Genomic DNA, 21,301 nt, shown 5'->3' with positions numbered 1-21,301 from the left:
CTCTTCATCTTCAATGGGTAATCCCTATTCCTGAACTATTCCATGTGCACTACACAGCCCGATTAGTGGACACATCCTCTTAGCATCCATTCTGTCAATACCCTTTAGAAGTATCCCTCTTGAGTTCACACCCTCCTTAACCAACAAAAAGCCACAAGGGCATCATCCTGCCCAAGGTCAATAGTGGCTAGCCCTGATTGGTCCTGATCTTTTCTCACACCCAGTTCTTCATCCCTCCCCACTCCGTACTTTCAGCCCGAAGGGCCCTGACCCAAAATGTCACCTGTCCTTTTGATGCTGCCTGACCTGCTATTACTACAGTACTTTGTGTCTCTCTTTGGTATAAACAAGCATCTGATGTTTTTTGCTTCCACATCCTGGACCCTGGGACATGATCTCTTTTGTTTTGTTATCTACCTTTGGCTGCTTATATATTTTTTCCCCTCAAGGAGAGGATTTTGGGAGCAGAGTTGAAAATTCAAGTGTTTGGCAATTATCTGTCTTTATAAACAGATATATGCTGGAATGGGCTCTAAAGGACCTTTGTAATAACTAAATTAGCATTACTTCAAGACATTTGCTTGAATTTTACAGGTTCCCAAGCCCTGTTTATCCTCACTTCACATCTGCATGTGTTGCAGACTAGCTGATAGAAATTAATTGTTGTAATGACTCAACAGCATTATAGATGTGAAGGCGAATCATATAAATCTTGCTTTTTGACAACCCCTGCTGAAGTGGATCACTGGGTTTACAAAAGTAGAGGTTGTCAAAAAGCAAGACTTATATGGTTCGCCTTCACATCCATAATGTTGTTAACTCATTACAACAATTAATTTCTCTCGGAAACACAAAACCAGTAAGAAATTGCAGATATTCTTTTCTGAAGGACATTAATCAACGTTCAAATTATAAAGACACCAACTCCCTATTTTAAAATATATTTCCGCCTCTTCACTGTCATGGTGGAATTCAAACTCAAAGGTCTGACTCCAATGCCAATGTGCCTCACTGCCAGTCCTGAAACCTAATCATTATGCCACCTACATCCTATTGGCATTCCCTGTATCACAAACTTCTGTAAAGCGACGGAACACAAGTGCATTAGCCTGGGTGAGTGACACATCAGCCCATCCACCACCCCCATGCACCACCAACCCCAAAACACCACCCCCCATGCACCACCAGCCCATCCACCACCAAGCCATGCACCACCAGCCCATGCACCACCTCTATGCACCACCAGCCCATCCACCACCCCCATGCACCACCAGCCCATGCACCACCAGCCCGTGCACCACCAGTCCATGCACCACCACCCCCATGCACCATCAACCCCAAGCATCACCAGCCCATGCACCACCAGCCCATGCCGCGGGAGGGAGCGAGCGTTCCGTGCGTGCGCGCGCGCTCCCGCCCACTGGGTGACGTCAGCCGGCGTTGCTGCAGTGACGGGGAAGATGGCGGCGCGGCGCAGTCAGCTTTCTCCCAGCGCCTCAGACCCGGGACCGTCGTCGGTCGCGACCGCGGCTCCGACCTCCGACAGGCCCGACTCGCCTGGATTCACCGGTGGCCACGTCACCCCCCCGGGCACGGGGCCGACGGCGGGCGGCTCAGTGAGTGACTCGGGCCGAGAGCTGTTCGAGGCCTGCAGGAACGGCGATGTTTTGCGGGTGAAGCGCCTGGTGGACTCGGGCAATGTGAACGCCAAAGACATGGCCGGCAGAAAATCGACTCCGCTACACTTCGCTGCAGGTGTGTGACTCCCTCCCAGGGGTGGAGGGGTTGGAGCAAAGTCTGCGGACGCTGGGGCGGAGGACCGTCTGCAGAGTCTGGGCCCCGGGACGTCAAAACAACTCATTAGCGATGGGATGGGAGACGAGATGTTGTGGGCCCTGCCCGCAGTCACACGGCTACCAAGCTGCCTCAGCGGCCGCGGGCGGCGTTCACTGAGTGAATGTTAAACATCTGAAAACCCCATTGTAGCATTATCACATATCGGCATGGATTCCTGTTGTTAATTATTTTCATAGAAGTGAAGGGGGCGGGATAAGGTTTAAAAAAAATGTTTTGATGCAACCGGTAGTTTTATTGGGTTTCTTGCGCATGAGCAATGCTTAACAATGTGCATCCCAGCTAATGTCAAATGTAAAATCACAAATATAATCAAAATGACATGAAGAAATTATAGATACGAATCGAATCTTGTCTTCTCCATGCGCAGAGTATCTTGATTTTAAGTAAACAGGATCCCTGGGTTACAGAAGACCTGAATATTTATTGTACATAAATTATCAGATAAATTTTGAAAGAAAATTTCAAAATAGGAAATTTAGTTAGAAATACAAACCAGTATTCATTAACATATGGATGCCTTGTGTTCCATTAGATTAACTATGTATTTTGACTATTAGGATGAACAAAAGATATTCAATGAAATGAAATAATCATATGTTTATGCAGAATAATATAACATGTCTGCAGAAGGGTCTCGACCCAAAACATTACCCATTCCTTCTCTCCAGCGATGCTGCCTGTCCTGCTGAGTTACTCCAGTATTTTGTGTCTACCTTCGATTTAAACCAGCATCTGCAGTTCTTTCCAACACATCTGCAGTTCCTTCCTACAGAAATAACATGGTCTACCAATATACAAAATGATCTAACAAACAAATCTAACAAATCCAATTGGATCGGGAACAGGAAACTAATTTAATTTTTTTGTGAAATATTATTTCATGGATGAATCATTTGCTGGGATGTAAAAATCTACCACATTAACACTATGTCCTTTTTTAAAATACATTAAAGAACTGATTGACAGCTGTATGCACCCTGGGCTATTATGCATTCTTAAATCTAGTAAAAATACAGCATTGATGTAGGATTGAGATGATTCATATCCCCACATGCAGTAAGTCCCTTGGGACTTCTGCACTTACTGACTTGCAGGAAAACAATTGGTTCACTGAGAGCTTTCAAGAGTGGAGCCCCCTGTGTAAGCCCTGAATTGCCTATATTTCCCACCACTTGAGCTCTTTCATATGCTTTTATCTTGTGTTGTGTGGATGTTTTGGATTTGTATACAGTGCCCTCCATAATGTTTGGGACAAAGACCCATCATTTATTTATTTACCTCTGTACTCCACAATTTGGGATTTGTAATAGTAAAAAAATCACATGCTGTTGAAGTGCATATTGTCAGATTTTAATAAAGGCCATTTTTATACATTTTGGTTTCACCATGTAGAAATTACAGTTATGTTTATACATAGTCCCCCCATTTCAGGACACCATAATGTTTGGGACACATGCCTTCAATAGACAATAGGTGCAGGAGGAGGCCATTCGGCCCTTCAAGCCAGCACCGCCATTCAATGTGATCATGGCTGATCATTCTCAATCAGTACCCCGTTCCTGCCTTCTCCCCATACCCCCTGACTCCGCTATCCTTAAGAGCTCTATCCAGCTCTCTCTTGAATGCATTCAGAGAATTGGCCTCCACTGCCTTCTGAGGCAGAGAATTCCACAGATTCACAACTCTCTGACTGAAAAAGTTTTTCCTCATCTCTGTTCTAAATGGCCTACCCCTTATTCTTAAACTGTGGCCCCTTGTTCTGGACTCCCCCAACATTGGGAACATGTTTCCTGCCTCTAACGTGTCCAACCCCTTAATAATCTTATACGTTTCGATAAGATCTCTCATCATTCTAGTCGCTCCAGTCTTTCAACATATGATAGTCCCGCCATTCCGGGAATTAACCTAGTAAACCTACGCTGCACGCCCTCAATAACAGGCGTTTGTAATTGCTAAGGTGTGTTTAATTGCCTCCTTATGCGGGTATTAGAGAGTTCTCAGCACCTCGTCTTTCCTCCAGTCTTTCCATCACCTTTGGAAACTTTTATTGCTGTTTATCAACATGAGGACCAAAGTTGTGACAATGATAGTCAAAGAAGCCATTATAAGACTGGGAAACAAGAATCTAACTGTTGGAGACATCAGCCAAACCTTAGGGTTACCAAAATCAACTGTTTTGAACATCATTAAGAAGAAAGAGAACACAGGTGAGCTTACTAATTGCAAAGGGACTGGCAGGCCAAGGAAGACCTCCACAGCTGATGACAGAAGAATTCTCTCTATAATAAAGAATAATCCCCAAACACCTGTCTGACAGATCAGAAATACTCTTCAGGAGTCAGATGTGGATTTGTCAATGACCACTGTCCGCAGAACACTTCATGAACAGAAATACAGAGGCTACCCAGCAGGATGCAAACCACTGGTTGGCCGTAAAAATAGGATGGCCAGGTTACAGTTTGCCAAGAAGTACTTAAAAGAGCAAACACAGGTCTGGAAAAAGGTCTTGTGGACAAATGAGATGAAGATTAACTTATATCAGAGTGATAGCAAGAGCATAGTATGGAGGAGAGAAGGAACTTCCCAAGAGCCAAAGCATACCAACTCATCTGTGAAACACGATGGTGGGGGTGTTATGGCCTGGCATGTATGGCTCCTGAAGGTACTGGCTGACTTATCTTTATTGATGATACAACTGCTGATGGTAGTAGCATAATTAATTCTGAAATGTATAGACACATCCTAAAGATGGCTGCAATACAGGCCTGGCAGAGCATCACTAGAGAAGACATCTAGCAACTGATGATGTCCATGAATCGTAGACTTCAAGCAGTCATTGCATGCAAAGGATATGCAACAAAATACTAAACGACTACTTTCATTTACATGACATTGCTGTGTCCCAAACATTATGGTGCCCTGAAATGGGGGGACTATGTATAACAGTGCTATAATTTCTACATGGTGAAACCCAAATGTATAAAAATGGTCTTTATTAAAATCTGACAATGTGCACTTTAACCACATGCGATTTTTTTTTTTCTATTACCAATCTCAAATTGTGGAGTACAGAGGCAAATAAATGATGGGTCTTTTTCCCAAACATTATGAAGGGCACTGTCGCTCTATAATCTTACTGATGTGGATAACCAACTGGTATAGACAGGAAACATTGATTAGGAAAAAGGTGGTATTCTTCTCAGTGGCAATTAGTGACCAGTGGAATGACACAGAGATCAGTGCTATGACCCCAGCTGTTTGCTATGTCTATTAATGATTTAGACGAGGCAATTAAATTGGTTTAAATAGTTTTTTTCAGTGTTTCTAATTTGCAGATTACAAAATGTTGGGTAGGAATGTGAACTGAGAATGATGCAGAAAAGCTGTATGATTTGCACATTTTGAGGGGTGATGCAAATGTATGGCAGATACAGTATGATGTGTATACACTATACAGTATACTGAGGTTATTCAGTGAAAAGAATACAAAGGCAGATTATTAGAGGCACAAGGAACAGCAGATGCTGGTTTACAAAAAGAAGAAGACAAAGTACTGGAGTAACTGAGTGGGTCAGGTACAATCTCTGGAGAAACTAGATAGGTGACGTTTTGGGTCATTACCCTTCTTTAGATTGATTGTATCGGGGGGGGCAGGGAGAGAAAGCTGGTGGAAGCAGGAAAAATTTGGCAAGTGATAAGTGGATACAGGAGGGGGGAGTTGATTTGCATAAGGTTGGACGAAGGCCAAAGTTTAGCCTGGCTTCAGTGGTTGGTAAGATTTTAGAATCCATTATATAATCGGATGTGGTTTTCGAGTACTTAGAAGCACATGATAAATTAGATGGAATTCAGCATGGTTTTATGAAGGGAAAATCTTCGCTTGTATATCTGCTGGAATTCTTTGAGCATGTAAACAGAGTCAGTGGAGTAGACAAAATGTGTAGGAAATAACTGCAGATGCTGGTTTAAATTGAAGATAGATACAAAATGCTGGAGTAACTCAGCAGGACATGTAGGAATGGTTGACGGTTCTGGTCGAGACCCTTCTTCAGACTGATGTCAGGGGAGCAGGCGATACAGAGATAAAATGTAGTTGGAGACAGTACAACTGGTAGGAGAAAAGGGGAGGGGATGGCGAGTGAGGGAAAGCAAGGGCTACTTGAAGTGAGGGGATGGAGAGAGAGGGAAAGCAAAGAGTCAGTGGATGTTGTTTACCTGGTTTTTCAGAAAGCCTTTGATAGGGTGCCGCACGTGAGGCTGCTAAAGAAGAAGAGAGCAAATGGTATTAGAAGGGAAGGTACTAGCATGGATAGAAGATTCCCAAAAGGTTAGTTTGGAAGTTGTCAGTAGTAAGGAAGCCAAATGTAATGTTAGCTTTTTTTTGAGAAGACTAGAATTTAAAACCATGGATGTAATGCTGAGTGTGAGGAAGGAACTGCAGATGCTGGTTTAAACTGATTTACACAAAATGCTGGAGTAACTCAGCGGAACAGGGAGCATCTTTGGAGAGAAGGAATGGGTGATGTTTCGGGTTGAGACCTTTCTTCAGACTGAGAGTCAATGTAATGCTGAGGCTTTATAAGATACTGGTCAGATCGCATTTGGAGTATTGTGAGCAGTTTTGGGCCCCATATCTGGGGAAGGATGTGCTGGTGTTGGTGAGAGTCCAGAGGAGGTTTACGCGAATGATCCTAGGGATGATTGCATTAACGTATGATGTGTGTTTGACGGTACTGCCAAAATAACTCGCTGGAGTTTAGAAAGAGAGGGGACCTCATTGAAACTTACCGAATAGTGAAAGACCTGGATAGAGTGGATATGGAGAGGATGTTTAGACTAGTTGGAGAGTGTATGACTAGGGGGCACAGCCGCAGAATAAAAGGACGTACCTTTAGAAAGGAAATGAGGAATTTCTTTAGTCAGAGGGTGGTGAATCTGTAGACTTCATTGCCACAGACAGCTGTAGAGGCCAAGTCATTGGGTATATTTAAGGCGGAGATTGACAGATTCTTGATTAGTAAGGGTGTCCAATGTTATGGGGAGAAGGCAGGAGAATGGGGTTGAGAGGGAAAGATAGATCAGCTATGATTGAATGGTGGAGTAGATGACGGGCCGAATGGCCTAATTCTGCTCCCATAACTTATGAAGACAAAGAGTGTGAATGAAGAACAAAGATAGAAAGGGTGCGAAATATGAAGCCGAAGGAATATAGGTGGAAGGGAACAGGGGGAAATGGGGAAAAAGGCAAGTTATTATGTGAACAGTGATTTGGGAAAGTAAGTCATTGGCAATGAACAAGCTAGCATATGATTGGTTGGTCTTAATTTTGAGAGGATTGAAGTGCAACAGCAATATTGTCCTGTTGCAATTCCACAGAGCCTTGGTGAGACCACACCTTTGGAATTGTGTGCAGTTTGGGCCATTTTATATGAAAAATCGTGAAGAAGAATCGTGAAATGTTTGGATAGAGTGGATGAGGACAGGATGTTTCCACTTTTGGAAACGTCTAGGAGCAGAGGGCATAGCCTTCGAATAAAAGGACGTTCCTTTAGGAAGGAGATGAGGAGGAATTTCTTTAGTCAGTGGGTGGTGAAACTGTGGAATTTACCACAGAAGGCTGTGGAGACCGTCAATGGACATTTCTAAGGCAGAGATAGATAGATTCTTGATTAGTACGGGTGTCGGAGGTTATGGGAAGAAGGCAGAGAATGGGGTTGAGAGGGAGAGATAGATCAGCCATGATTGAATGGCGGAGTAGACTTGATGGGCCGAATTGCCTAATTCTGCTCCAATCACATGAACATGAATAATCTCACTATCAAAATTATAGTGAGGCTTTGCCAAACCAATTCATTGGATGGCAGGACTGATGTGTGAAGAGAGATTGGGCCAATTCAATGTATGTTCACTTAAATTTAGAGTTTACAAAATTCTCGAAGGGCTGTACTGACATGGTACAAGAAAAATGTCTCAGTGACATGGAAATTCAGGTCGGGAATCACATGGTAAGGATAGGAGATATGACATCTAGGATTGAGCGGAGATGTTCTTTTATTCAGAGAGTGGTGAACCCATGGACCTCTCTTATCACAGAAAGCAGTTGAAGCCAAATCAACATATATTGAATGTTAGATTATGTTCTTGGGTCTACATGGATTTAAAGGATATGGAGAGAAAGTAGGACAGGCTATTAAGTTTGTATGATTGGTTATTACATTAAATGGCAAAGGAGACTTGAAGGGCTGAAAATATTCTACATTTTGGCCCTCCAAAATGTTTGGGACAAAACCCATCATTAATTTATTTGCCTCTGTACTCCACAATTTGAGATTTGTAGTAGAAAAAATCACGTGTCTAAGGTGCTCATTGTCAGATTTTAATAAATGCCATTTTTAGACATTTTGATTTCACTATGTAGAAATTACAGCAGTGTTTATACGTAGTCCCCCCATTTCAGGGCACCCTAACGTTTGGCGTTAACCAGCAATGTCATATAAATGAAAGTGGTGTTTATTATTTTGTTGCGTATCCTTTGCATGCACTGACTGCTTGAAGTCTGCGATTCATGGACATCACCAGTTGCTGGGTGTCTTCTCTGGTGATGCTCTGCTAGGCCTGTATTGCAGCCATCTTTAGCTTATGCTTGTTATGGAGGGCTAGTCCCCTTCAGTTTTCTCTTCAGCATATAAAAGGCATGCTCAATTGGGTTCAGATCGGGTGATTGACTTGACCACTCAAGAATTGCCCTTTTTTTAGTTTTGAAAATCTCCTTTGTTGTTTCAGCAGTATGTTTGGAACTTGAGCAGATAGGATGTGTCCATACACTTCAGAATTCATTATGTTAATACCATCAACAGTTGTATCATCAATGAAGATAAGTGAGCCAGTACCTTCAGCAGCCATGCATGCCAGGCCATAACACCCCCACCACCATGTTTCAGAGATGAGGTGGTATGCTTTGGATCTTGGGTAGTTCTTTCTTTCCTCCATACTTTGCTCTTGCCATCACTCTGATATAAGTTATTCTTCATCTCATCTATCCACAAGACTTTTTTCCAGAACTGTGTTTGCTCTTTTAAGTACTTCTTGGCAAACTGTAACCTGGTCATCCTATTTTTGCGGACAACCAGTGGTTTGCATCCTGCTAGGTAGCCTCTGTATTTCTGTTCATGAAGTGTTCTGCGGACAGTGGTCATTGACAAATCCACATCTGACTCCTGAAGAGTGTTTCTGATCTGTCAGACAGGTGTTTGGGAATTTTTCTTTATTATAGAGAGAATTCTTCTGTCATCAGCTGTGGAGGTCTTCTTTGGCGATTAGTAAGCTCACCAGTGCTCTCGTTCTTCTTAATGATGTTCCAAACAGTTGATTTTGGTAAGCCTAAGGTTTGGCTGATGTCACTAACAGTTATATTCTTGTTTCTCAGTCTCATAATGGCTTATTTGACTTTTATTGGCACAACTTTGGTCCTCATGTTGATAAACAGCAATAGAAGTTTCCAAAGGCGATGGAAAGACTGGAGGAAAGACGAGGTGCTGAGAACTCTCTTTTACCCTCATAAGGAGGCAATTAAACACACCTTAGCAATTACAAACGCCTGTGAAGGCAAGTGTTCCAAACATTATGGTGCCATGATATGGGGGGGGGGGGGGGGGGGACTATGTATAAACACAGCTGTAATTTCTACATGGTGAAACCAAAATGTCTAAAAATGGCCTTTATTAAAATCTGACAATATGCACTTCAACGGCATGTGATTTTTTTTCTATTACAAATCCCAAATTGTGGAGTACAGAGGCAAATAAATAAATGGAGGGCACTGTATATGTCTAAATCTGTACATCATGTGGATTGCGTAATTTGATGAAACCTCTGTTCGACACAATATTTTAAAGGAATCAACTATTTGGTATGGTGTCTCCTTTGCCCACTGCAGTAGCTTTTTCAGATTTTCATTTATCAGGATTGTTGGAACAACTATGTATATTCCTGCTTAATCTTCCTATTTCAATTGTCATTAAAATTCAGGATTGATCATAAGCGATTCAACTTTTTTCTTGGTTCAGCAGAGTGCAGTTTGACGCTATTTTCTAAGTTATTTCCTGTTAGGTTCCAGAAATACGGGAATTACAGTACAAAATTGGATGAAGTTATTCAGTCCCTATTACTTATTGAACTAAAAGTGCTTAGAGTGTAGCTGATATTATTTATCTCAAGTAATTAATTGTACCTGTAATCACCTTGGACTTGGCATAGTGGGGGAAAAAATCAAATGCAAACTAGCAAATAATATAGAAAATTGAAAACTAGTGGTGTGTATAGTACTCAATAGTAATGCACCAGTTCCAGAGTTTCACAAGAAATTGTGTTTGGGCTGGATTGAATTGGTAGAGAACCAATCTATGAGCAGGTCCCTTAGACCTATGAACAAAATGTAATAAATAGTAATGGGTGGATCAAAAGTGTTTTTTTCTGCTATGAAATTTCAATAATGCTAATTGATGTCTTGCATTCACACAACAGGTTTAAACAATCGGGACCATTATGTGAGGTCACAATGGATCAAATTTTGAGTATTTTGTTGGGGTGGTTAATGAATTATTAGGGCAACTAGTCACTGGTTAATTGGGTATATGGGTAAATAGTGTGCATTTTTTTGTGTGGGAAAGGAATTTAGGGATACGTACCTGTTTACCAAATAGTAGATGTCTGCGGCAAGCTTGACGAAAGAGTTGGTAGTTTTCTAGTTTTGCAGTGTAATGTTGCACTCTGTATTTGTTATGGATTGATGTGAATGGTTCATAAAAAGGTAAGATGTAAGGTTCATGTAGTTTGAGTTATAATTAAAACAGTCATGTGCCACCTCAATATCCCTCGATTCAAAATCTTAAAATATGACACGAAGAATAGCTTTAAGAAATTGCCGAACTTCATTCTGTAACTTATTTCTGGAATTTAATTCTCGTTTTACTGTCACAGTGTACATCTTCCCATAATGTTTCTGTCTCCAGCTAGAGAGTAATGGTAATTTATTCAGTAATGTTTCAAATCCTTTTTAAAGCAGTCTTACTGTTAATTACCATTATAGTGAAAATTCTAAGGATTAATAGGATTTTTTTAAAGTATCACCTTCAATCAATGATTTTGAGAAAGATTAATTTAATGTTTGCTTAAGAAAAGTTATTTTTAATAGTTTTAGTAATTTTACCAATTTATATTACGTTTGACACGATTGATTGAATTGGAGGTAATTATCAAATCTGATGTGCTGCTTGCAGTGACTTATTGAAAGGAACCTTTTTTGCGGTTTTTAGATTGAAGACACATTTCCATCGTAAATGTCGTTGCCTTCATTTTTATTGTGATTTAAATACCAAGTATACATCTGCCAGCTGCTAAAGTCTGAGTGTGTGGTATGAAGCGTGCTCATATTCAGTAGGCAACCAAGGAGCCTAATCTTTAAAGTACTTTTAAAGCTACCAGATTAAATAGGGGAATTCTATTGCAGATTTCGTTTACCTCATTTATTTCTGTCTTAAAATCACTACTTTGATCAAGTTTATCAAAGCTTGTCTGCATTTCCATCTCCACAGATCTCTGGATGATTGAATGATTCTTGATGCCTTCATGAAGGTTACTTATTTAAGACGAAACATGTTAGAACCAAAATTAGTTGGAGTAAAATTTAATTTTGACTACGCATACCTGGTTTTATTCACCTTGGTATTTCTGAGGATTCAACTTTCCCCATTAGTTTTGTTTACAAAATTCATTTTGTACAAAAAATAATATTTTTGAACAATGATTTTTGACCCTGCTCTGCAATAAAACATCTATGAAATTTGCTTTTTGTTTAATAGCCAATCACTTCAAGGCCTTGCGCCTAAAATAAGGTAATGTTGTAATACTCGTGCCCAGGATGCCTTAATCTAGAATAATACAACAGTCCTGTGATGGTGGGCACAAAATGCTGGAGAAAGTCAGTGGGACAGGCGGGATCTCTGACAAGAAGGAATGGGTGACATTTTGGGTCGAGACTCTTCTTCAGACTAGTCAGGAAAAAGTGAAATGAGAGATATGGACAGTGAGGTAGAGAGATATAGAACAAATGTATGAAATATATACAAAAAAGTAACGATGATAAAGGAAACAGGCCATTGTTAGCTGTTTGCTAGATGAAAATGGGAACCTGGTGTGACTTGGGTGAGGGAGGGATGGAGAGAGAGGGGTTACTTGAAGTTAGAGAAAACAATATTCATACCACTGGGTTGTAAGCTGCCCAAGCAAAATATGAGATGCTCTTCCACCAATTTGCGATTAGCCTCACTCTGTTTTCATACTTGTTTTGGCTGTCTAAGATGGCATTGATTATTGCCATCTGGCAGATCAAACAGGCATTGAATGAGTTGAACCAATGTTCTCTGGGAATTGTAACGTAAGTAATTTTGCAAATGTGGGCTTTGTGTTCTGTTTTATCCCAACGTCAATAATAGCTTACTCAGAAATGGTCTTTGCTGGATGTCGGCAGCCACTTGTACTCAAAATCAAAAAGCCGAAACAGTCAACAGGAAATTATCTTGAACATATAGCGATTTGCTAATCTGGAGATTCTAGCTACCTTCTCAAAATATTGTAAACATTCTGCCTATTTGGAGCAAATTACAGTTCTACTTGGAATATTCTGTTATTTATCATTTCGGAATTAATACAATAAACTATTTTTGAATTGTTAGATGTATCTGACTTCAAGAAATTACAATTTGTCAATCATTGTTGCTTTAAAATGACCCTTTTGTGAATGCAATTGTCTAGAATTCAATTATCTCACCAAAGACAAGGTTTTAATAGTTTTCTCTGGTGTTTGTCTTTCTTTTCCTCTCTTTAAATGGAGCTGTTAAATTGAAACACCACCTAACTGCATTCTCTTGAGATGCTGCCTAACGCACTGAGTTGCTCCAACACTTTGTCTTTTTTTTCTGTTAAATTGTACACCCTGGTTACCACATTGAAATCAGAAAATTGAACAGATATCCAGCAGCAAATACATAATTCTTTATAACACTGCAATATAACTGTTCATTTATTTAGCATGTTACAATGGAGCCTTTATTAGCCATGATTTTGACAAAAAAAAACCTCTAAAACTGATGTAAATGGAAACTGTGCCAGAGGTTTAAGACAGCATCTATCTATATACTAAAACTCTTGTTTGTTTGTTTGTTCCTGAACTACAGCCAAAACAGTACACGATGGTGTGACAATTTTAGGCCCGCCTTACTCACCATCATCCCTTTGGTGCTAATGGAAGAAGTTTCATTGCAATCAGTGTTATACTTTTTAAGTAATTCACATTTTAAAGTTTAAATCTATCTCCTGGGGGAGGGGGAGGGAGGGGGGGATGATAAGGGGGATTGAGGGGGATAGAGTTGGGGGGAGGGGATGGAGTGGGGAAGGGGGGAGGTGGGGGTGGTGGGGGGGGGTGGAAGGAAGGAGGCGGGATAAGGTGGGTTGAGAGGGAAGGAGGGGGGGAGGGGGAGGGGATAAGGGGGATGGATTGGGGGGAGGGGAAAGGGGGAGAGGGGGTGAAGGTAGGAGGGTTGAGGGAGGGTGGAGGAGGAGGGGGGTTGAGGGGGAGGGAGTGGAGGGAGGGGGGGAGGAGAGGGTGCTGCACCAATGCAGGAGAGGTTTGGGCCCTCTTGGTCTAGTGTTAAAACTTGATGTTGATTTTCTTTCCTTTTTCCTTTTTTTGCAATAAATTGTAGCTCTTTGGATAGCCATGCATGGATCAACCTATCCTCTACTTGTACTTGATTTTTATATTGCTATTCTGGAAAATATCCAAAGACAAACATTAACCCTACTATTACTATTTCACCAGTTCTTGTTGCTTTGGTGAGACCTGAAATTGTCTATGAATCTGGGTAGCGGGAAATTGTGAAAGGCAACAATACAAGTTGTGACTTTTATGTGTTGTTGCCCATGTGTTTTAATCTCTCAACAATGATGTATTTGATAATTTAAGCCTGACTTTCCTTTTATATTATTTGTGCTGCTTAGAAAAGAAACATTTTGTTTTGAACACTAACATTCATAAATGTAAGTGCAATTAATTATTTAGTATTCAATTATTTTTTAAAAATTGTGAATATTTTTGTAAATATGTAAGAGAGTATGTATCTTCTTGCCGTTAGTATTAAGACTTGTGTGAGTTTGCGCTTGGATAATCTTATTTAGCAATGCGCAGAGCATCTGTATTCAAAGGTGAACTGTGGAGTGGTTTTGGCATCTGCAATCTTTCTACAAAGGTGTAGGAAGGAACTGCAGATGGTGGTTTAAACCAAATATAGACACAAAACACTGGAGTAACACTCAGAGGGACAGGCAGTATCTCTGGAGAGAAGGAATGGGTGATGTTTTGGGTCGAGACCCTTCTTCAGACCGAAACGTCACCCATTCCTACTCTTTATAGAAAGGTCCCCTAGTTTTAATTTATAATTTTAGCCTTCTTACTGAGTTGGGGCAAGTTCAGATATCTGGGGAAGCAGAATAATCACCATTGCAATCTGTTGGCCAATATAATTAAATCCAAGTGAGGCTGTGCTTGTGCTCCTAATTGAGTAGGGGCAAATTGACAGTAGTTGGAGGGCAACTGTCAAATTAAGTGATATCAAAATGTTTAGACTTTGCATTCAGATTAAAGAGGTGACTTGAAGACTAAAATAAGTTTGCATTTAGGCAGTTTGCTGCTTTGATGGTATATAACCAAACAAAAATGAATGCAAAAAATGAGATAATTGAAGTAGTGACCAAAACTTCATGAAGTGATGAATTTTAAGGGGGAAAAATAGTAAAGGGATGGAAGAATATTGGGAATTCAGAGTTTATCAGTCATGGAAATCAATGTCAGATGAAGTGACATTGGGATGTAAAGAAATCGGGTTTGGAACTGAGAGTTTGGAGGTAATTGTTGAAGTGCAGGAAGTTAGGAATGATTTCACCACGAATATGAACATTTTAAATCCGAGTTGTTAGGAGTCTAGGAGGCCATGAACCTCAATAAGAATAAGGTGACTGAGAGGAATGTTGTTGGTTAGGATACACTGTTTGAAGTGCATTCACGAGAAATGACCCTGTCATGTCGTTCATATCAGAATCAGTCAAACCACTCTTATTAACCAGTAAATGTTGACCATTTACAACTAGTAAATCTGATGGTTAATTGCATCTGATCCCTATTAAGGTGGGCAGAATTGCAAATATTGCAGGTTAAATATTCTCCCACTAATCTCCAAGTATACACTGCACAAACTATAGTTGCAGTTAATCATGGATGTATTTTCACTTTTCCCTTTTGTTTTGCTTATAAATGTCGAATCCACGGGCACTGAATATTCTTTTGCTTCTATTTGAACATAAAAGATCCGAAGGCAGTATTCCAAGAGGAGCTGGGGCTCTTCTGTCCTGAACAAAGTTTATTAATCTTTATCATATTGTTGCTATAGAACCTTGTAATGTACAAATTTACAGCTGTAGTTTCCACATGACATATGTAATGATGACATGATTTTCAATGTCCTGAGATTGTGAAATGCACTTGTGTATCCCTTTTGTTTACTGCCTCGATCAAAATATACAAAATGATAACCATTCTTGATGGCTAACTTGCAGTGCTAGTTGAAAACTTTTCATCCTTAGTTTAGTAAAATTTAGTTGTGCTTCACTTTAAATTGTTTACTAAAACATTTTGACCAATGAAAGATAATGGAAGCCAAGGAGTGTAGAGGTAAAGTGATCCAGATGTGGAACCAAATTTAAAGAATAACACTTTTAATCCAAATGATGAAGGTGGAATGCTAGTGATTTTTTTTCAGACATACAGATAGGATCACCTGATGGCACTGAACATTGAAAGATAAAAATGTGGAAACAGACTATTATTTTCTCGTGCTTGCCTGTGTGTTTTCTCATTCATGTTTAGTTCAAAGATACAGCATGGTTAGTAAAAGCAGTTTTGATGGTAAACTACTTTTCAGTCAGCTGTTTGAGTTACATATATTGGGCTAGGATGAGCAAGGTGCAGATTGATGTATCATATAGTTACTCAGGGTGTGCAAAGACCAAACTTGTTATTGGTTCTCTACTGCCTCTGTGGCTGCAGAAGGGCAAAGGAAGTGCTTAGAGGTCACCCTTTGTTTGATTTAGGATTCCCCAAATATTTGGGAACTGGAAGAAATCTGGAAGGGAAGGAAATTATGGGATTTCCTTTTAATTCAGTGCTCAATACTATTCTGCATTGACGTGGCTACATAAAGTTCTTGCAAGTCAATTTTTTTAAATGGTAATTTCTACCAAATTGTTCAGCTGGTCATGATCCCAGTTAAAGCTGCCACTTTCTGATGCTTCCCATCCGGTTGTAAGAGCAGTCTAACACAAGGCAGATACACCTGGCGACACAACCAGGTGCTGAGGTGTTTGGCAGCTGCACTCGAGTGCAAGAGAGTTACCACCAACGCCATGCCAATCAATGCCCAGCTAACATTCCCGCAAATCCCATCCTTCATCCGGGAAGGAGAGAAACGAAAGACTTTCCTTCCTAGTTGAAATCGCAGCTACCAACCTGCGACCAGACCTCGTCCTCTGGCCAACTCCTGTCGGCGTGTTTTCATCATTGAGCTGACGGTGCCCTGGGAGGAGGCTGTGGACGAGGCATTTGAAAGGAAAAGGCTGAGATGTTCCAACCTTGCAGTAGAGGCAGAGGAGCGAGGTTGGAGTGTAAGAGTGCGTCCAGTGGACGTGGGGTGCAGGGGCTTTGTAGCCAGTTCCACTGCAAGGCTCCTGAGGGAAGTCAGAGGGCAAGCCCAAAGGAGGGCAATCAAAGAACTTGCAAATTCGGCCGAACGGAGCAGTCACTGGCTGTGGCTGAAAAGAAAATATACTGTCTGGGCTGCCACGTGACCATCTAGAGGCTAACCATAAGACACACACCCAGGTCTGATCACCCTGCGGTGGGCCTGCCTCGACTGAGGGTGTCTTGTGATAAAAGGCCGAAACACCCAGTGACGTTGAGGTACACAACTGAAGATGTGTCTGAATGGTAGCAACATTACCTAGTGGTCACCCCCAAGAACAACGCCAGTCAATTGTAGTGCAAACCTTAGGGATTGTAACATCTAGTCCTACTAATCAATATGAATTAATAACAAGCTTCAACAATAGATTGTCTTGTCTTCATGCTTGCCTGCAGGTCATTCACCGTAAAACTGGCGTTTGCAGCAGTTGTCATTGTAAGATTCTAATTAGCTATTTTGGAAGTTCTTTGACGTATATGTGGAAGAGCGCTAACCTAAAAAAATATTTGTATGAAGAAATGAGTTACTGCTGCTGTTTTCATTATGACATTTGTGGCCATTATATCATGAACCACTTCTGAATATGAACCCAAAACATCTTGTCATTATCATGATGCCAATTAACTGGCAATTAGCTAAAGCTTCTAAAAATATATATTATTTGTACGTTTTGATATTATTTGCTTGTTGCCTTGAATTTTTGGAGGTTAAGTCCTTTGTGACCCAACCAAATCGGAAAATGAATTTACTCCTTGACCAATTTGGCAGAACCATCTTGTCAGGCTCGGTAAGCAAATTCAGCAGCTTCTTTAGCATTTAGAAGCACAGTAGGGGTTGAGTTATTTGCCTGAGACTCAAATGTTACTGTGTTACTAAAAATAAATCTATTTGTATAGGAAACAACCAGCTGCTGTTGCTCAAGTATGTGGAAATGATTTTTTGTTCCCGCGAGAATATATTTCTTCTCTCCAGTTAAGATGTTTCCCAAAGTATTACAAAAAATAGAGAATATAACTAGGCTACTGGGTTTTGGCTTTCATGGGTAGGCAAATTGTGGAATTTCTTAAAACCATCAATCCAGATACAGTGGAAATCGGCCCTTCAGCCCACCAAGTCCGTGATGAGTGATGACCAATGATCACCTATACAATCTTTCTATCCTACACACTTAGGACAATTTACAGAAGGCAATTCACCTACAAACCTACATATCTTCGGAATGTAGGGGGAAACAGAAGCATCTGGAGAAACCCTTTGCGGTCACGGAGAACGAACAAACTGTACAGACAGCACCTGGGTCTCTGCCGCTGTACTGTACTGGATAGGCAAGAAAACTGGATGGAGCAAAACGGAAAACATTTTGGATTGTGATCCTGCGAACCTTGTGCAGTAAAAATGTGAAATTTAACATTTGAAATTTGGCAAACATAATTTTCTTAACCTGAACATCCTTCATTTTTATTTACACTGGTGTTGAATACTGTTCATTATAATTTACTAATGTGCAGCAGAGCCTTATTCCAATTTTTTTTAATGCATTTGTTTTCTTGGATCTGGGTATCATTGGGATGTTCTGCATTAGTTGCCTATTCTAATTGCTTTCATGAATCATTGCTGTCCTTCTGGAATAGATTCTCCAGTGGTAACATTGAATTGTTGTATCACAAAGTTCTTCCTTTGACCATAGATTCTGTTATGGTATAACCGAGAATGATTCCTAACATTTGGAATCAAGCATCTTAAATTATAATTTTTTTTTCATTTCCAAGATTATGTATTATGCAAGCCGAGAATAACATAATGTCTCTTTGAAGTTTGAAGCAAAGGTCTGAAAAGCTTTAAAAGAATGTAAGATTTGAAAATCTGCAAGAAAATAAAATTTCTTAAGATTCCCTAACCAAAGCTGCGCAACTCAAGGGCTTTGATGTATAAACCTTAACAAATGGTACTTAATTTTTTTTTAAATGCTGCTGATGGTACCTAAGGATTCCAAATGTTAAACCAGAGACCAAAATTCAGAGGATGGGTAGCCTTTATATGTAGCAAGTGTCCAGGATCTAGAGTGGACTGCTAGGGGTAATAGCATAAGCAATTGCAATTGTAGAATTACAGGACTGTGTGGAGAGAGTGGCGGAGTGTGACGAGCAGTTTTTCTTTTACTGGCCATTGATTAAATTTATAATCACTTGTTGCACAATCCCTAGCTATCACTTTGGAAACTATCTGCAGGATTATTATTTGATCCATCAGACAAGGTATTGTATCTATCAATTTTTCAGTCCAACACCAAGTGCAGTTTTCCAAACTAATCTGTTTGGAGATGTGCATGCCCTATTAAGATGTTCTGTCTGAATCGTGAAGCAGATGGAAGAATATGGTTTCAATTTTCCTTGTGAAGGACCATTTAATAATGTCTTTCATGTCACTTTTCCACTCCCTATCAAAGAAGTTTGATTCACTCAAACAATGACCGCAATGTGGCTTATTTTCCTGATAATTGTGCTTAATCTAACATGAAGATCCTCATGGTTATAGACTGATAATTCTTAAAGATCATCAATTATAAACCACGACTTGTGCAATATAATGTTAGAAGAATATTGCTTTGTGTTCCTTGTTTAAGATTGGATCTTTAAGTAAAATACTGTTAATAGTGCCTAAAAATTATTAGTGGTAAATAAAATATATACTGAATTCCCAGTTTCATGATTGTGTAGCTGTCCTTGGAAAAAGAATAGCATTTTTGTAAGAAGACCCAAAAATATTAATGCTAACATTATTCCGAAACACCTAAATAGTACAGTATATTTTTTCCTATTTATGTTTATTTATTTGATCTTTTCAAAAATGTTAATGTGATTAGTTTGATAAATATCGGTTTGAATTTTATGGAGTAAATTAATCCACTGCTAAATTCAGGAGAAAAAATACCCTGAGCAATTTTTGTGTGAAACTGAAATATTTGATTATATGATAATGGTTTATGGTTGATTGAAATTTATTTTCTTGTTGCAGGATTTGGAAGAAAGGATGTTGTCGAACACCTCTTACAAAATGGTGCAAATGTTCATGCACGTGATGATGGCGGACTGATCCCACTCCATAACGCCTGCTCATTTGGTCATGCAGAAGTGGTCAGTTTGCTGCTGTGTCATGGAGCAGATTCAAATGCTCGAGACAATTGGAATTATACTCCTTTGCACGAGGCAGCAATCAAAGGAAAGATTGATGTCTGCATTGGTAAGTTATTGTGTTTGCAAGATTATTGATAATGTGAAATGATTTGACACAAAAATGGTTTAAGTTATAATGGTTCGGGTGTGACAATGGCAAGACTGTGTTATTTAATAGACATTCCAGAAATGAGAAAGGAAAATAAGCGCCCATAATCTAATTGTTTGTAAGTGCAAAATATCCACTTGTCACTTTCAAAAAGAGCAGAAGCTGGGCCAAAATCTTCAAGGGTGGCAGCGTGGTGCAACTGGTAGTGCTGCTGTATCACAGAGCCAGAGATCCAGGTTCAACCCTAACCTCGGGAGCTGTCCGTGAAGTTTGCACGTTCCCTCTCTGACCACATGAAATTCCTCCAGGTGTTCCAGTTTCCACCCACTTACACAGACATGCAGGTTTGTTGGTTAATTGTCTTCTGTAAAATTGCCTATAATATGTAGGGACGGATGAGAAAGTGGAATTACATAACTATTGTGAATGGGTGATCAGAGTAGACTCGGTGGGTCGAAGTGTTGGTTTCCGTGCTGTATCTCTAAAATTAAAACCTAAAAACTTGAGTGTTCAAGTTCAAGGATTTTTATTTTATACTTGTATATTCGTCCTGAACACTTTCAAAAATTGCTTGGAATAAATAGTTACATTCAAACGCAACATTCTTGACGATGAGAGTAAAAAAAGTTATTTGGTTTTTTTCTCGCAGTGACCAACTGAGAAATACTTAAGTCAATTAAGCAAACAGATCACAGAATTAAGTGGTGCCTACAGGGTTTATTTTAAGGTTAAATGAAAATGAGAGTCCTTGAAATGAAATGGTACTCAGAAAATTCAGATTTTTTAAAATTTCTGGACTCCCTTCCTATCATTTTGGACACCACTGACTCTGTCTTTGGGACCACAAATAATCATCCTGGAAGGAATGTGTAGGAAGGAACTGCAGATGCTAGTTTAACAGAAGATAGACACAAAATGTGTGTCTATCCTGGAAGGAAGCAGATATGTTAAATATGAAGACGTGCTGATTTTAATGCAGCTTTCCGAAGCTATTTCCTTTTGTGATGTGACTCCAAATATGGCATTTCTTTATGAACACTGAAAAATACAGGAACCTATTCCTGGAAAATAACTTTTCTCATATCACTTCATTATTGTAGCTGTGGTTAATCTTAGGAAAGTAAATGTTTATGTGTATGCAGTAACCATCAATCTCATAGAAACATGGAAAATAGGTGCAGGAGTAGGCCATTTGGTCCTTCGAGCCTTCACCGGCATTCAATATGATCATGGCTGATCATCCTAAATCAGTACCCCGTTCCTGCTTTCTCCCCATATCCGTTGATTCCGTTAGCTCTAAGAACTATATCTAA

At 40.0% G+C, this 21,301-nt stretch overlaps 1 protein-coding gene across 1 annotated transcript in view; it reads left to right on the top strand.

Moving 5' to 3' along the window:
• The first annotated feature begins 1,454 nt into the window (after nt 1-1,454).
• The window catches only part of tnksa (tankyrase, TRF1-interacting ankyrin-related ADP-ribose polymerase a), a 94,987-nt gene continuing 75,140 nt past the window's right edge, over nt 1,455-21,301 (top strand). Inside the window, exons 1-2 of the mRNA XM_078395967.1 lie at nt 1,455-1,755; nt 19,722-19,946. Of these exons, the coding sequence (XP_078252093.1) occupies nt 1,461-1,755; nt 19,722-19,946 (520 nt within the window). The 5' untranslated portion in view covers nt 1,455-1,460. The remainder of the gene's footprint in view (nt 1,756-19,721; nt 19,947-21,301) is intronic.

The sequence above is a fragment of the Rhinoraja longicauda genome, chromosome 3 (assembly GCF_053455715.1).
Source record: "Rhinoraja longicauda isolate Sanriku21f chromosome 3, sRhiLon1.1, whole genome shotgun sequence".
Taxonomy (NCBI): Eukaryota; Metazoa; Chordata; class Chondrichthyes; order Rajiformes; family Arhynchobatidae; genus Rhinoraja; species Rhinoraja longicauda.
The sequence above is the reverse complement of the archived record's forward strand: the minus strand, read 5'-3'. Positions and strand labels throughout refer to the sequence as shown.